This window comes from Larus michahellis, chromosome 3 (genome assembly GCF_964199755.1).
Source record: "Larus michahellis chromosome 3, bLarMic1.1, whole genome shotgun sequence".
NCBI lineage: Eukaryota > Metazoa > Chordata > Aves > Charadriiformes > Laridae > Larus > Larus michahellis.
The window spans coordinates 80,938,092-80,954,934 of record NC_133898.1 but is presented as its reverse complement, the minus strand read 5'-3'; the positions used below and the strand labels follow the sequence as shown (position 1 = coordinate 80,954,934).

General features: G+C 43.6%; 2 protein-coding genes across 7 annotated transcripts in view; one reads left to right on the top strand and one right to left on the bottom strand.

The window, feature by feature from the left end:
* WASF1 (WASP family member 1) overlaps nt 1–2,570 on the bottom strand; it is a 104,129-nt gene extending 101,559 nt beyond the window's left edge. The window contains exon 1 of one of the 5 annotated variants that reach the window (XM_074580961.1): nt 2,188–2,570. The gene's annotated coding sequence lies outside the window, so the exon portion shown is untranslated. Of the gene's footprint in view, nt 1–1,796; nt 1,912–2,187 lie in introns of those variants that run through there. The other 4 variants (XM_074580959.1, XM_074580962.1, XM_074580963.1 and 1 more) reach the window with 4 other exon arrangements.
* A 197-nt stretch (nt 2,571–2,767) lies between these two features.
* CDC40 (cell division cycle 40) overlaps nt 2,768–16,843 on the top strand; it is a 43,565-nt gene continuing 29,489 nt past the window's right edge. The window contains exons 1-4 of one of the 2 annotated variants that reach the window (XM_074580956.1): nt 3,417–3,428; nt 3,498–3,614; nt 14,312–14,398; nt 15,926–16,055. In XM_074580956.1, coding sequence (XP_074437057.1) covers nt 3,423–3,428; nt 3,498–3,614; nt 14,312–14,398; nt 15,926–16,055 — 340 coding nt within the window. In that variant the 5' untranslated portion in view covers nt 3,417–3,422. Of the gene's footprint in view, nt 3,615–14,311; nt 14,399–15,925; nt 16,056–16,843 lie in introns of both variants that reach the window. The other variant, XM_074580955.1, reaches the window with a different exon arrangement.

Here is a 16,843-nt window from a genome sequence, read left to right as displayed (position 1 = left end):
CAACGCATAGCATAACACATTCTCTGAACCCAATTAAAACAGAACGTACTTTCAGCATGCAGTAATCAATGAGATGAATTTTTTTAAAGCTGCATCACTCTTTGGATTACTTTTATACCGATCAACCCCTTCGTGAATTCACAAATATTCAGTTAATAGTCACTATGTGTTAACATATTATCTCAACACAGATGAGCAGCCTTTTTCAAGAAAAACAGCTTTTAGATAACGATGTATATTATCCATCTACACTTCTATAGCGTAGTCAAGTCAGTATTTCATATTCAAAAGCAGCACCTGCATGCTTGCTAAAAATTAATCTTTGCTCCAATTTAAGCAAAGAGAAACTTCAGACGGTGTTCCACTGAATGCCTTCTTCTGGGCTTGCTTTATACTAGCCTGACAGTACCGGAAAGGCACCTAATTTAAACGAGTAAGGGATTTTCATAGGTTCTATAATGAAAGCATCTAGAATCCCAGGTGATTAAATTTTAGTGGCAAGCAATCTAGGATGCTTGGACACGATGTAGCTGAACATACTTAAGCAAACTAACAAAGCTTTGCCAAACATTTCTGATTCAAGGATAACAAAGCAGAAATAGTTTAATGATTTTCAACACAATCCTCCAGGTAAAATATCACAGACCGGTTGCACAAATAGATCTTGAAATATTTCACTTCTCAGGAAGTGCACCTTTCAACTTCAGACAATACCCAGCATCTGCATGCCAAGAGAAAAAGGAATGCAGTCATATGGAATCAGTTAACAATTACAGCCAATAAACAAATCGACTGCAGCAGAAGACCCACTTTGATACTAATAAGCAGTGATTCATGTGAAGCGTCATAGAGCTTTCCTTACTTATAGATTCATCATCCATATATTTAAGAGAGACATTCGACTCATTACCATATGAAACGCTAGTTAAACATAGTATATTTCAGCTGTTGGAGATGCAAACAAAAGAAAGGTCTTAGTGCTGAAAATGTGGGACTGTTACCTAAAACCCTGATTCTAGCATACAAAGAAGAGGCACGTCCATATTTAGTAAAACGGATCTAAATGCAGCACCTTGCTCCACTCCATACTACGAACACTTTCTACTTGCCCTTATATTTATTCTATGATTTTTTCCAAGAAGAATCCAAATTACGTCTTCTCAAGCTAAGGTATTTGTTTAAAACCATCACTGCTGAAGAGGGTGGGAAAAAAAAATTAAAAAAAAATCAAACTAGAGCATTTAATCTGATTAAATGCCGCTGTGTCACAATTAGATGTCACTGTATGTTCACTTTAAACCCGAAAGCACATGCAGCATGAAAAGGAAGCCACGGCAATGTACCGCTCCAGGTGCAAGCGCATGCAATGTACGTATGCCTAGGGTTAAAGCTAGCCCTTCACCGCTCTGGACTTTTATTTATTCTGCCCGGGAGTGAAGAGGGAGCGGAGAAAGGCTTTTTTTTTTTTTTGCCGGCCGGAGAAGTTGGAACCTGCTCGCCTCCTCCTGTCCCCCGCCAGCCGCGATCTCCCCGGCCGGCCGAACAATGGTCGCAGTGTTCCGGCGGGCAGATCTGCCCCCTCCGACGGATCGAATCCCCTCGCCTCGGGGCGGCCGCCCGTCCCCACACCTCCGCCCTCCGGAGCCCCCAGACACCCCGAGGCCGAGGTGGGGAGCAGAGCCGACCCCGCCGCCTCGCCTCGCCTCAGCCCGGCCCGGCGCCGGCCGCGCGCACCTGGCTGCGACTGACGTCACCCCCGCCGCCCCCCGCCCCGGCCCCGCTGACCCCGGCCCCACCTTCCCCCGCCGGCCGAGCCCGCCGCCGCCTCGCCGGGTATAACACGGGGCCAAGCGGTCTGGGCAGCGAGGAGAGAGGAAAGCGCCGCGCTCCGGCAAAACCGCGGCTCCCCCCCTCCCCTCCTCTCCCCACCCCACAACACGCCCCCTCCTCCCCACCCCAGAGAGACGGGGTAAAAGGGGCTTCGCGGCCGCGACGTGCCGCCTTCCTTCCCTCCCTGCCGCCGCCCCCTGCACGGTGCACAGACAAAGGGGAGGGAGCCAACACCTGGCGGGGGCCGGTCCCTTTGTGGGGCAGGCACAGCGCCGGGAAAAGGGGGGGAGCGGAGGCTGGTCCCGCCCGCCCCGGGGGCCGCCGAGGGAAGGGTTGAGGGGGGGGGGCAGCACTTACCGGCCGGCCCGGCTGCCCTGCGCCGCCCGCCCCTCGCCTCACACCTTCACGCCGCTCAGCTTCGGCCCCTCCCTCCGCCTCAGGCGCTGCCCGCGCCGCCCGTTGGGGGAAACTTCACGCGGCGCCGGCCGTTCCGCGCGCGCCGCGGAACCGGCCGGCGGGGGCGGGCGCGTGCGGCCCCGGCGGCGGCGCGGAGCTTCCCCCAGAGGCGTCACAATAGGCACCGGGCAGCGCGTGTGTCTGCCTGTGCGCGCGCGGGAGGCGGGGCCTCTCCCGGCGCGCCGAGGCGGGAGGGAGGGAGGGCTGTTTACCCGGCGGCCGGACCCGGCTCCCTCCCGCTCGGGCTGGTCCATGCGTCGCCGCGCCCCCCCCCTCAACGCGAGGCAGGCGAGCCCACCCACCCCACCCCGCGGGCGGCGGGTGGTACAGTCCGGCCCGCCGGGCTCCCTCTCCCCACTCACTGAGCGGGGCGGGGCCTGCCGTTGTGTGACGTGCCCAAAGCCGGCTGCTGGCGACCAATCAGCGGCAGGGGGCGTGGCTCCCTGGGGCTGCCCGGGACGGGGTGGTGGGAGCTCGCAGGGGAGCTCCGGGGGCGCGGCGGGCCCAGCCCGGCCCCGGGCAGTAGCTCTGCGGCGCCGGGATCCCCGTTAGGGCAGCGAGCCCACCTCTCTGCCGAAGAGGTGGCGAAAGCCCTTTGTGTGCGGGAGGGAGCGCCCGCCCTCCCCTGAACATTCTCCCCCGCCGTTACACTAGGCAAGCGCAGGGGGGAAAACCCCAAGCGCCCGTGACCGGCCGTAACGGGCGCTGGGGGCGGCCCTGTCATCGGCGGGTGCCCGTTCCGCCTGGCGCTTGTGTCCCCGGCAAGAGCGGCGCCATCAAAGCTCCGCCGCCCGGGCGGCGGAACGGCAGCAGTCGCTCCACGGCACCCGGGGCCAGCCGCCTCACAGAGCCCGCTGGGCCCGGGCCGGCTGGGGCCGCGTTGCATGCTGGAGCTTGTAGTCCCGCCTAGGAGTCCTGAAAGGTTAAGCACTAACAACAGCAAAAGGAGATGATCTCCCCCAGACACCTCTATATCCCATCGGAGACCATAATTAACCGATTAAAGCACACTTTCCGTTTTAATGCGCTATTTTGTATTGTGCAGCCCCACCCTGTCTCATCCGCAGGGGAAGGCAAACACGGCGAGCTCCGCGGAGCTGCCAGGACCTGCTCGTCCCGTCATCCCCCGCGCCAAGATGTCGGCGGCGATCGCAGCCCTCGCCTCCTATGGCGGCTCCGACTCGGAGCCCGACTCGGAGCCCGAGGCCGAGGGCGGCTCCCAGCGCGCCGCCGTGCTCGCCAGCCGCGACGCCGTGCTTCACCTCCGGCCGCCGCCCGCCGCCCCCCCGGCTCTGGCCGTCGACGCGGCCCCGGAAGTAGCCGTGAAGGTAGGCGTCCCTCCGCCGCCTGGGGGAACGGGCCCCGCGGCCGCGCCGTCGGCCTCCAGCGCCGGGGAGAGCCTCGGGGCAGCCCCAGGGTGGGAAGGGCAGGGTGCTGGGGCGAGCGGGCTGGTGTGGGGCCGGCGAGAGAGGCGTTGCCTGGTCCTGGCCTTGCCTCTACCCCGCGGTGTGGGGGTCAGAGCTGGGCAGGCAGGGCCTGCGTCGGGGAGCTCGGCCGGTGGACCTCACTGTGGCGGTTGGGCGTATTAAAGCCTATTATTTCTTATCTCAGAGCCGTGCCTTGCTTGGAGTTCCTCATTTTCTTGTATTCTGCTCCCCCGAGTTTAAGGTGTTTTTCTGCGTGGTTTGCCCGGGTGGTGGGGTGAAACCGATACTCGATAGGCTGAGTGCAGCTGAATCCCGTTCTGAAGAGGAGCCTGAAAGCCGATCGGTGTTTCTGCTTTCATTCCAGTGTTGCGTGGGAAACCTTAATTTTCCAAGTTCAGTATCATATTAGCTCATTTCTGTGATTCCAGAAGGGGGGAGGGGAAGGCGTTGGTTTGATTTGGGGATTTTTAGTATAAACAACTAATTTCAACTCAAAAGCAGACGTCTCACCATGATACCTGTCACTATAGTAGTGTGTTGCTTCCAGTTGTTCTGAAAAGTTTCCTACTTTGTGATGGAGGCAGATGGAATCTTTCACTTTGTTGTCATTAGTTAATTCATATGTTATCGCAACTGATCATATTTATGTGTGCATGTTATATTGTGCCTACTGACTAGATGTGTATTTTCTTATGCCTTAAAGTCCTAGAAATATCTAACTTCTTGAATTACAGCCTCTGGCAGACTGTCTTGTGCAGGCTTTGAAAGAAATGCTAATTAACATCTATAATATTTTTTGAGTGTGAATGATGATAAGTGGCAAGTAGCATTGACTGTGCTCTTCACCACTCTTAATGCTGTAGCAACAGGGTTTCCCTTTGCCACGCCAGCACAAAGGTTTGTGCAGATGCTTGGTGGCTGACATCAGGGAACTGATCTGAATTTTTAAAAAAGTAATTCTGGTGGAGTTATTGGACGGTCCTTGGAACCGTTCCTTGATCTGGTTTGCAGTGCAGTTGTACAAACGCTGTGCCGGCACAGGTAAATGCCCAGTGCCAGCGTAGAAAAAAGCGGCTGGAGGAAAGAGTGAGGCATCAGCAACATGTTCCATTCAAAGCTGTTTGCCAGGCTGTGCCCTGAAAGGGGTATCCACCAGTGCAACTGGGACTGTCTCTGCTGCAGGCATCCTGCTAACCGAGATAAAAAGTGAAGTTTCTGAGTATCAAAATGTTTCATTAAAATGTTGTTTATAATTTTTGAGATCATCGATGAGATGCATATAACTGAAAAGATCAATGACTTCAAGCTGAGGCTTTCTGAATACACACTGGAGCTTTTAGCACCACAGCCTTCTTTGAGGAGTAACAGATCATTTCCTTGTAGAGTGATATCAGGCTTTCTTTTCAGACTTTTGTGGTTCAAGAAAGAAGTGCTGGTCTCATAGACAAGATTCTCTCAACGACTTCAATGTCTAAAAATGATAGTGTCCCACCAATTGGCAGTGAAAGTTTGACAGTCACCCCCTTAGGAATTTACCCTAATTCTTTAGGATTAGAAAGCCCTTGCTGAACAAATGTAAAAGACATGATGTTTGTCTTTGTCTTGTGTAGGTCACAAGAATTCTCTAAGTACAAGGTTGGAAAAACAGGAAGCTGAGTGAGGAGGAAAACAGAGTTGCATTTCATTAGTATCATTTGAATTGTGCAAATGTTGTTTTGACATGAATAAGGATCAAGTACTCTTAAGTGCATGGATATGTATTACACAAGGGACCAGGAATGGATAAGAAGAGATGGTGGTAAGAAGGGAGACTGGAAGGGTTAGTCATACAATAAGTATAAACGACAGCTGCACACAGTGCATTTTTGGCAGTTAAGAATCACTGTACCTGATTCTGGTTCAGAATTTTGGCCTGTTAACTTGCACAGACATGAGACCTATGTGTACATTAGAGAGGAATAGGTTCCCCCCTGCCTTTATTAGCAAGGCATAATTGTTAGCACACTCAGCTACAGCATTAGTGTTTTTGTTGTTACTTAAATATGCATATCAAATATAGCCCTAAGATGTTACTCCAAGATGTATTTCTTTATTGTACAGAAATCTGCCGAGTCCTTGCCTCAAAGTATATCACAGATAAAATAACATTTTTTGGAAAATAATTGCTCTATAATTGAAAACAGGGGTAATGATTTGTAACTATGTTTTAAAAGTTTGAGGGGATGGCTTTTTTACACCCTCTTCTTACAGTCTGCTTGTTAAAATATGCCTATTGCTGGTCTTGATGTTAAATTACTCATCATAAATAACATTGAGCTATAATTACTGGTTAGTTCAATCCAGCTGTACTTCTACTTTAATTTTAAATTGAAAAGCTGACTAGATGAAAGTGCATGTTTCTACTACTATTTTTAGCACTGCTAGAGTGCTGAAAACAGTGTGCACTTCAGGTCCATTCATCCAGAAAAGGATATGTTATAACTGCAGAAAGTTCAGAGAAGGGGCAGCAGGGCTGAAGAAGGGTCCTGCTTCTGTATGAGGAATTATTGAGGGGACCAAAACTGAAAAAGAGATGACTGAGGTGAAAAGCATGACAGAGACCTACAAAATCATTAAACGTCATAGAGAGGGGCTTGAATATTCACTGCCTCTTCCAGTTCAGCAACTATAAGCTAACTAGTAGGAGCAGGGTTCAAAACAAACAAAAGGATGCAGTTCTTCATGCAACATATAGTAGAGCTATTCCCATGTCAAGAAATATTGTGTATGCAAAAAGTTTACACTGTTACAAGGAGAGTCTGGACAAGTGAAGAGCTGCTGAGGGAGCTGGGGTTGTTTAGCCTGGAGAAGAGGGGGCTGAGGGGAGACCTTATCGCTCTCTACAACTACCTGAAAGCAGGATGTAGAGAGATGGGGATTGGTCTCCCAAGTAACAGGCGACAGGACAAGAGGAAATGGCCTCAAGTTGCGCCAGGGGAGGTTTAGATTGGATATTAGGAAAAATTTTACACTGTAAGGGTTATTATGCATTGGAACAGGCTGCCCAGGGAAGTGGTTGAGGCACCATCCCTGGAAGTATTGAAAAGACGGGTAGACATAGTGCTTAGAGATACGGTTTAGTGATGATTTTTGTCAGAGTTAGGTTGATGGTTGGACTAGATGACCTCAAAGGTCCCTTCCAACCCAGGCAATTCTATGAAGCACTTGGAAGAGCTCCATTGAAGGAAGAAGTGTCAGTAAATACACAGATTTCTTCAAGCTCACAAAGTCTTCTAGCCTGAAAATATTTGTCTGTTGGGAGAGTGCAGGAGTAGTATCGTGTACACTTGCCCTGTTCTTACGCTCCCCTAGGCATCAAGTTATCATAAGGCTGATGTTTTCTCTTGTGGGGAGAGCGGATAGGGTAATCAAGATATTTTCTTACTCCTTCTTACAGAGCCTTTCTGCTCTGTAACAGCATCTTGCTGCAGGATGGGTGGCTTCAGGACAGTTGTGTTGATTCTGATTATTGTGGGGCATGAGCCTATTGAGAACTAGCTGTGAACTGGCGATAGAGATCTCATCCCCAGCATGGCAGTGTCCGTGATACTGGGCTAGGCAGGCTCTTCATCTCTTACGCTCTTAAAGCAATCAGTTTTGTGAACTGATTAACTAAGATTAACACAGTGAGAAAAAACCCAGAATATGTTTAAGTAATGGAAGTCTGGTGACCTAGAGCTCCTTTGCTGTTAGCTATCCAGAAGCTGGCTGAGTAAGGTGTGTTTGTTAGTGGTAGCTTTTATATGTGGAATGAATTAGGCTAATTAAGAACATAAACTGAAAAAGTCAGATACGGACGCTCATTTACTTGATCCTTAACACCAGTGCATTATGAATGTTCAGTGTTTTAATAATGCTGGCTTTGATTTGAAAGCAGAGGCCAGCATGTGTTTCAAGGCCTATAACAGCAGTTTCCTTTTTTCACTCTAAGCCTCTTATTTTAGGATTCTTTCTAAGTTATATTTTGCTAGACATTGCCAAAACCGATTATAATTAATTTTCCTACAGCTTCTACTGATTTGAAAAAAATCACCCTAAGATTGCTCACAAAGTATTTACCTTCACTATTGAATTAAAAATTCTAGAGGAAATTCAGGAAATCGCACGTTCTGTGAAGCAATCACTTTCGCAGGAGATGTTGCAGCTATAAGCTTTGCTTTTGGAGAGAACATTTATTGTTTAATCTCCATCAGTTCAGCGTAAGACTTGTATGGGAGCAGATTTTACAATATTTATCTACAGTGTTTCCTTCAGTGGTTTTCAGGAGAGAAGACTCAAGTGTGTTGAAATCAACTAGGTTGGCCTGGCCCAGTGCAGGGGCTGGAGGGTTTGTGCGGTCTTTAATGGGGGAAGGGATTGGAAGTCTTGGGTCTATTTCTGTCTTGAGTCTAGTTCACCTTTGGCACTATGCAGGTGTCCAGAAAACTACTACTTTAGGGGAAGAAATAGATTTCAGTCACATTTCTTAATGTTCTCTAAAACCTAATCCCTGCCCAGCTACGGAGAGAGGAAAGATATAAAGTCATCGTGTAACCATTCTGTAGCAGTGATTTACATTAGTGACTTGGGAGGTGCTATTTATTAGGAACATTTTGGCTTCTTTTAATATGGTGGGGTTTCCTGCTTTCTTTAACACAAAATATCTAGGAGAGAATAGATGGTTAGAACTTGTCATCCTGCAAGATGCTAGCCTAGTAACATATGCTTTTCTTGCTGGTTTATTTTTATTCTATTGAAGCTAGTGGGATGGCCGTTTACTGTTAAGAGTGTATGAATGGGCAGAATGACTAAAAACTGATAACAACCAAATCTTAATGTTGGGAATTCACTGTCAATGCCATTAATCTCTTGGTAATAAACCTTAAAATCTTTAGAATGAGATAATACTGCATATTTGACAGCCCAAGTGCAAGAATTGGTAAGTGACAAATTGCTTAAGCCTCTGTGGCTCATGGGATGGGGTCTTAATTTACCACATTTTAATTTAATGGATAATTAAAACTAATGAAGTCTTATGCAAAGCAGCCTGCCCTTTTCAGCCATTTGGCTAATTAGTAATGAATTTACCTGGGGAGAAGGGAACATTGTAGGTTTATTATCTAAAATGTCCAGGGGGAAAAAAAACCCAACATCTATAGATATCACAACTCTTTGCTCGCATGGTATGAAACTGGAAAACTCTGACCTTTGCTTTGTTCTAACAAACTTTGTGTTTAGACAAACACTTGAGAATTTAAGTGTCAAATTCTGCTTCTAAATACATAAACAACTCATTAAACTTACAGGTAGCCAGGTATTAGCACAGTGGACATTACAGAATTTGGCTGACATTTAAAAATATTGGGGATTAAAAGGATTGTGAGATGCCTTAACATAAACACCACTATATTCTAAGGAACAGAATTAGCACCCAGTGTTGCAGTCCATGCTGCAGTTTGTTTCTTTTATTTAAGGTTTTGCTTTGATGCCTATCACAGGGATTTGGCCTGTGTTTAATTCAAAAATGTTTGTTTCTGGCATACATGTAAAAGAAAACTTCTGGCAGGTTTTTTTTTTCAGATTTTTTTTTAATTATTGAACTATTTTGCATTCTATAAATCAAGTACTTTTAATAGATGGTTAATAGTTTTGATTTATGGCACTCAGGTAGGCTTTTTCTGAAGAAAAACGGGACTGTGTCATGTTCAGGAATCTGTAAGAAGGAAAGATAATCTGATTTACTGTATTTGTAGTCTAAAATCCCTTCTATTTCCTATGCTCTTTCCTATGATGACTTTTCACTGGCCAGAGGGCCTTTATGGTAGGATGAAAGCAGCATGCCTTGGTAGGAGCTAGACGTTCTGTGATCTCTAGGGAGTTACAGTGAAGCACCTGCTTGTCTATACTTAGCGTCGAAAGCTTCTTTCTGTCTCAAGGTAGATTCCTTAGGAAATGCTAATGCTCCAGAGTACAGCCCCAAGTGCCATTCCCCTATGATAGTGTGATGCTGTGATGTAGAATGAAAGAAGCAAAAGGAGACCAGCTAAGTATCAAAGACTTTTTTTACCTAATCAAGTTATATCTGAACCATAAATCAACCTGATACTACAAGTAAGCAGGCATCGCATCTATTTAGAAAACAGACAAAAAACCCAACCAACACACCAAGTAGTTCAGTGATAAGACATCATCTGCTTCGTCTTGCATCAGGTGATACCTGTGTCTGTCTGGACAGACACTCATTTAACCTGTCCAACTTCATTGGATCTACAGACTGAGCAGTTTCAGTGTTGGGTGTCCTTTTTTCTGCTAAGTTGTATAACCTGAATCTTCTTTAGGCTGAATTAGGTTGTTCAGTTTTTCTATACAGGTCATATTTTCTTAGACCTCTGATCGTTCTTAATTTTCTCTTTTGGACCTTTTTCAGTAGCGTGTTTCTTAGCTGATAAGCAGTGCCCAATGCAGCAGCTGTATTCAGTTGGGCGCTTGTTACTAGTGCTGAGAAAAGCAGAGAGGTGACATATAGAGCTGAAGTTTGCAGCTCCATGGTATTATGTCTTCCAAGAAAGCCATATTCAGTAAAACATAACTTCCTAAAACCTAAATTCTTTTTTTCCAGGTTTTATGGGGTATACCACCTTTTATCATATTATGGCATGCCATAAAGCCCATATTTGTACAAATTCTGAGTTGCAGCAAACACAAGCTAAACATTTAGCTTTCTCTGGAGGAACACTGTATCGTTTTAAATTGACATCTTCTTAACTCCCTTTTTTATGCTTCCTATGCTTTTGTGAGTGGGAAGTGACCGAGGGTAATACTTAGCCCATCATTGAATTCACAGATGTCCTCCTCTCTCAGCCTAGCTACTGATAGGCTTCCATCCCGCAGAGCCACTTGTGTCACCCTTGGGACATCAGCTACACGATGAATTGCTCACCTTAGGCTTTTAGATAAATCAAGACATATCGTGTGTGACCAAAGGAAAAACCACAGCACAGCAGAGGGATGTGATCCCTTAGATTGCCTTATCTCAGTCACAGCTCTGCCAGACTGCTGCTCCTGTGATCCCTTCCCTGTTTGCTGTAGCTATGGCAAATGCATCTAGAATGCACGGAGGTGAATTCTGTTGGCTGTTGCCAGCATAAGGGGACAGAGTCGTAAGACCTGTATGTTTACTTTTTTCACTCTCTGGGTCTTAGAAAGATGAATTCTGCTGAAACAGTCTTCTGGTGATGCATGCAGTTGTACCCAGTGATCTTCAGCATGTGCAGAGGTTGCTTATGTGTTCTTTCCTCTCATTAAAAAAAGAGAAAAAAAAAACAAACAAACAAACAAAAAAAAAACAAAACCAAAATGCCCCCATGCGGATAGGTTGCCAATTTGGGAAATGATTGATGGACTATGTTAATATTTTTAATATTTCTGCTACATACCAAAGTCTTGTAATGCTGTACAAAGTGGCATTTATCAGATGTTGACCAAAGGATAATTTGTCTGCTGCAGTTTGAGCTCTTGCCATAGACCAGCATCTCAGAAGATGTTATGTCAATACTTTATTTTCCTGTCAAGATTTCAATTCTTTAAAATACTGAGAAGGTAAAGTAGGGAGTTGGGACATGTTCAAATTATTGTATAGTTTAAAGCAAAATGGCATAATGAAAAGATAACCATTATGTGCTTCAGCAGCATGTTAACAGATCATCATTTGATGCCCAAATATATGAAAGCATGAATAAGGCTGGAGGTCCTGGGGAGCATAGCTCTGATAAATATAACATGTGCTTCAATTTCAAGGCTGGGTAGTTTTCACACAGAAAGACTCTGCCTGTGGTGGTCTAGGAGCGAACATATTGTGTGGCTTCCAAGTGACTCAGCACTGTTCCACCAGCAGCGAAGTAGAACCAGAATTGCTATAATCGTCCAGCAGAGGATCAGCTTTCATGGCACAATCTGTTTCTTTTCTCAATTGCCGAGCAGCATATAATAGGACTTAACAGGGAGAAAAGAGGAGGAGAAATAACAGATCTGAAAAATTCTTGGCATTTTTGCAAAACTGGATTTTTCTCACTCTTTCAGTTTAAAGAGCAGGAAAAAAACCTGTGTCTTAATTTCAAGTAAACTGATAACTGTTTAAATGTCACTGACAGTTGGTCAAATAAATTTTGCCATTTTATCAATGATATTAATTTTTGTTTTCTCAAATTATAATGTTGGTGGATAAGATGTGAAGTCTATCTGGCAGAGCAAGCTGTATGATGTAACTTGAAAACGTTGTCTATGGAAAATGTCCTCAGGTCATGGAGCTGTGAAAGGAAATCTAAGTGTGTAGGTAATACAGGTTAGGAAACGGTTTTCATATGTTCCTGTTCTAGCTGGGGATGGGGAGGGAGGTCTGTTTTTGTTGCTGAATGACTGGATTAGGCCTGCTGTGCTGTTCCCAGGCAAGTTCATAGTGTATGAAAGTCAGGGCTGTGAATGTACCGGTAGCTGTTGTCATCCAAGCCCAGTGGATTGGAAAGGTCGTGTGATGAGAGAAATGAGGTCAGGCCAGGAATTGGCAGTGCTGAGGGCTCAAGCAAGAGCAGTGCAATGGCTGGACCTGCCTGTTAAAATAATTGATGCATAGTGAGAGTAAAGCTTTCTAGTTGGATTTAACAATTCTATTAAGACAGTGGTCTTAGTAGAAAAACAATTCATGGGATCGCTGATGTCGTTTTCTTTTTTTTTTTCCTTTTCTTTTTAGACATTTTAACCAAGTATAGTCCCTTTTTTTTTTGAGTGGTTTTAACAAAATGTAACCAGATAACAAGCCAAAGATCTTTAGGTACTGTTTTTCTTTTCTATGTTGTAGAAAACAGTGTTTTACATGCATAAGTAATATGAAGACATGCTGAGAGAATTGTGGTTGTTCAGCCTGGAGAAGAGAAGGCTCTGGGGAGACCCTATAACAGCCTTCCAGTACTTAAAGGGGGCCTACAGGAGAGATGGGGAGGGACTCTTTATCAGGGAGTGTAGCGATAGGACAAGGGGTAACAGTTTTAAACCGAAAGAGGGACATTTAGATTAGACATAAGGAAGAAATTCTTTCCTGTGAGGGTGGTGAGGCACTGGAACAGGTTGCCCAGGGAGGTTGTGGATGCCCCATCCCTGAAGTGTTCAAGGCCAGGTTGGATGGGGCTTTGAGCAGCCTGGTCTAGTGGGAGGTGTCCCTGCCCATGGCAGGGGGGTTGGAACTAGATGATCTTTAAGGTCCCTTCCAGTGCAAACCATTCCATGATTCTGTGGTTCTAAGTAAAGGCATGTAAGTCGTACGTGCTTAAGCAAATTTGTTTGTAATTTACCTGCTGTTGAGCTGGGGAGAAATAAAGCTTCTGGGCACGACATGTCAGAGAATAGCTAATAATATTAAATAAGTAAAGAACATGCCATTTTGCTTTTTCAAGATACTATAATGCAAAGCATGATTGAATTTTTTCGAGGTAATTTTCTATTAATGAAGTGACTGCTAAAATTCGATCCTCTACTGTGCCACTGCCTTCTGTGAGTTGCAGATGCTTTTGGATCCTGTTGTAGGTGAGCACTGATTAAGCACTGATGCTGAGATAGCTTTTCCAGTATAATTACTAGGGATATTGTCAATACACTAGCACATTGTAAATCCCTTTCAAATACATTTATTCTAGAATAAAGATGCAGGGCGCGATACCAGTAATGATACTGCAACATAACATTCTCCTTCATTAACTGGGGGGTAGGGGGCATTGTGTCAATTTAAGATGAATGTAAATGAGCCTTTGTACAGCTCTGTGAAACCAGGTCTTTTTGAGCCCTGCTACCTAATCAGCCTTTTTCTCCTTTGCCATCTTCTCTGTCTTCAGCTGCATGTGCCCTTCTGAGTTTTTCCCTTCGAGTTGCTTGAGAAGTTATTCTTTTGGTTAGCCCCTCTTTCTTGTCCCTTCATCTATCAAGTTAAATTTTTACCACAACAGGCTTGGAAATGCATCTAAATACTGAAGCTGAACTATATCTATACTTTCTGGTAAAAACTTGGAGATAAGGAATTGTTGGATTCTCTGAAACTCATTGTTATACATATGTTTGTGCTGATGTCTAGTATTTTTTTCCCAACTATCTTTCAAAACAGTTACTTGTGAATTCTGACTTCTACCTTTTGTAGAAGTCTAGTTTTCACACGGTTATATTGAATTAGTGGCTATTTTAATTTACTCTTCTTTACAAGGTCTGGTTTTAAAACATCCTAAAAAAAAAAAAAAAGCTTGCCTCCAATCTTGCTATTGTTTTCAAAATGTGTGCATGAAGCATTTAAAAAAAAAAAAAAGAACACACATGCAAAATTCTGCATGTGTCTTAGATTATTTCTCAGTGAGGGCCTGACATGGGTTTTGCAATCAATATTTTTTAAAAATAGAAACTTTGGCCAACATACTCATCTGCTTTTACAGTGCTTAAAGTGTCAACTTGAGCTCAGCCCTAGTTTGGTCTGAAGGGAAGTAACGTCACACATTTAAAAGTCTGTATGTGAAAAGTGATTTATTAATATGTCTATTTTATTTCAGGAAGATGTGGAAACAGGAGTACACCTTGATCCTGCTATCAAGGAAGTTCAATACAATCCCACTTATGATACCATGTTTGCACCTGAGGTAAGAAACAATATTGATCTTTAGAGCAGAAATGCCTTTGGCTTAAAGGGCAGAGGTTCTATAAATCTCCTGTGAAATTCATATAAAATATATCTTCTTTGGATGCTTGCTATATTTTGAATTTTGTCTGGGCAAATTGAAAAAAAGATTCTAAACATGTGTGTTGATATTTTTAATGCTTGAATTTTAATATTCTCCGTAAAGCTGTTCTAAGAAGATCTTAAAATGTTTATCAGAATTATAGCTACAGAAATTAAAAATCAAGCTAGGAAAACAGCATTATAAAGATGTTGAGTAAAACACGAGCTGCATCAAAATAGCCTCTTACTATTTTCACGTTTTTGCTATTTACTCATCATGCTACTTAGAGTGTGATGAATGGTTCTAAGTCTTGCGGATATATGGCTCTTAAGAGGAGGATTTAAAATTAAAATCCAAATACTTTCAGTATAACTATTCACATCAGTGTTAAGTACTTTAGCAACTTAAGCTATGCTAAATGTGTGTAGTAGAAAAATGATTTTAGTCTGAATTTGGACTGCCTGGTGCCACGTGAACCACTTTCTATTTTATTATCTGAAAGACAAAAATAGCTGTTCATTTAACTCTTTTCAGTATCTAACTTCTTTGTACCATTTGTCTGTTAGACCAGGGGTTAGCATTCTAGGTAGACAAAGGCTGCATCAATCCGAATTATGATTTATGTTTAGAAAGCCATTTCTGGAACCACATAAATTGGCCTTTACATCGCAAGCTTGCATTTTGCAACATACCAAAGCCACGAAGTGTGTGAGCAAAAATACTGATTTAAACTTAGTACAGTGTTACCTTGTGTAAGTGTTTTAGTTAGGGAAGCCTAATGTGGGACAGTCTCAGGTGTCTGCAAATGTCTGACGAGCATAGCGGTTACAATTAAATTTAGTTTGATATTAGTCTCAGTGAATTGCATTTGTTTGTATTCACTGTTCTTTTCCCTAACCGTGGTATGGTCAGGAAGACTAGCATTTGTCATCTTGCAAGAAGAAAAGCAAGACAGGGTTTCATAAGTGTATTTCCTGGAATAATACAGCGAGTCCCCAGTGCTTTTTAAGTGCACAAAAGTATTCTTGGCATTGTAATTTTCGTATTAAGTACTTGAGTTTAGTAGGAGCTGATATCTCTTTCTTGATATCTCCCCCTTACAAGAGGTAGTATGCTGTGGGTTTGTCTTCTGAATGCTTGTACTGATCACATACTGAATGGCAGTGTTTTGTGTCAAGTAGTTGATATTGATTTGTCTTCTGTACCACTAATACAGGCTAGAAAGTTCAGTCATGAAACGAGCTGTTCAAAGCAACTGTGTAAGCAATTGCTGTCTAAAATAATAGAGCAAGAAGCTTATTCAATAGCCGTAAAGAAATACAAAGTTGAAGTCATTTTGCGTTACAGATTTGGAAAGACAAGTCTTTTTCTTTCCTGAAAAAATGCCAATACATTAATAAGAAATTAGTAATTCTGATGTACTTTCTTTTAACGCTATTGATGTAGTTTGGACCAGAAAACCCATTTAGAACTCAACAGATGGCTGCACCTAGAAATATGCTTTCTGGATATGCAGAACCAGCTCACATCAATGATTTCATGTTTGAACAACAAAGAAGAACATTTGCAACCTATGGTAAGTCCTTAACAGTAGAATTGACCTCCACCTTTATTATGCTCAGGTCAGACAAAGTAAGTTGTTCTCTTTAGAACAGTTAATAGGATTGCAAGCTCTGTAAATTGCTTTTTAACAGACTTACGAAAATGGGGAAAGGTCTTTGAATGAGAATCTATATGGCTGGAGATCATAATATTTATTTGGGAAATCTCATTTTGTAATTCCCTTTGAAACTGTAATCAAGTGTATGACCTCCTACCAAACCCCTCTTAATTAATCCTTCCATTAGTTATATCAGTGTAGAAAACACAAATCAAAATTTCACACTTTTAATATGACAAATAACTGTAGATCTGTTATGCAAATAGATTCTTTCATGTGATTCTAACTAAAGGTAGCTCTCTCAAAGCCAGGAGGAAGCCTTACTGAGTTGTCACATTCTTCAAAGTGGTTGACTGTAGATACGAGCTGAATTAACAGGAATCGAAGAAAGTGGGAATGCATTACTAAAATATTCTTAGCAAAGACAGGCCCAGAGGATTCTATATTGGTGGTCATTATAGTTGCTGCTTTCTTGAAGAACCTTTTCACTTGTAAATAGTTGCATTTGAAAAATGAAACATTTGAATTTTGAAGAAGCTTGAGTTTCAAATAGACTCTGTATAGAATTGTAAGAAAAAATGATTATTTTTTTTAATAGGGGAAACATGGAAAGGCAGTGGATTCTAAGCATTCTTTTGGACACATGTGAAAGAACAAAACTGCCATGTATTTACATATAATGGGTTAATTTTTCTTCTCTGTTT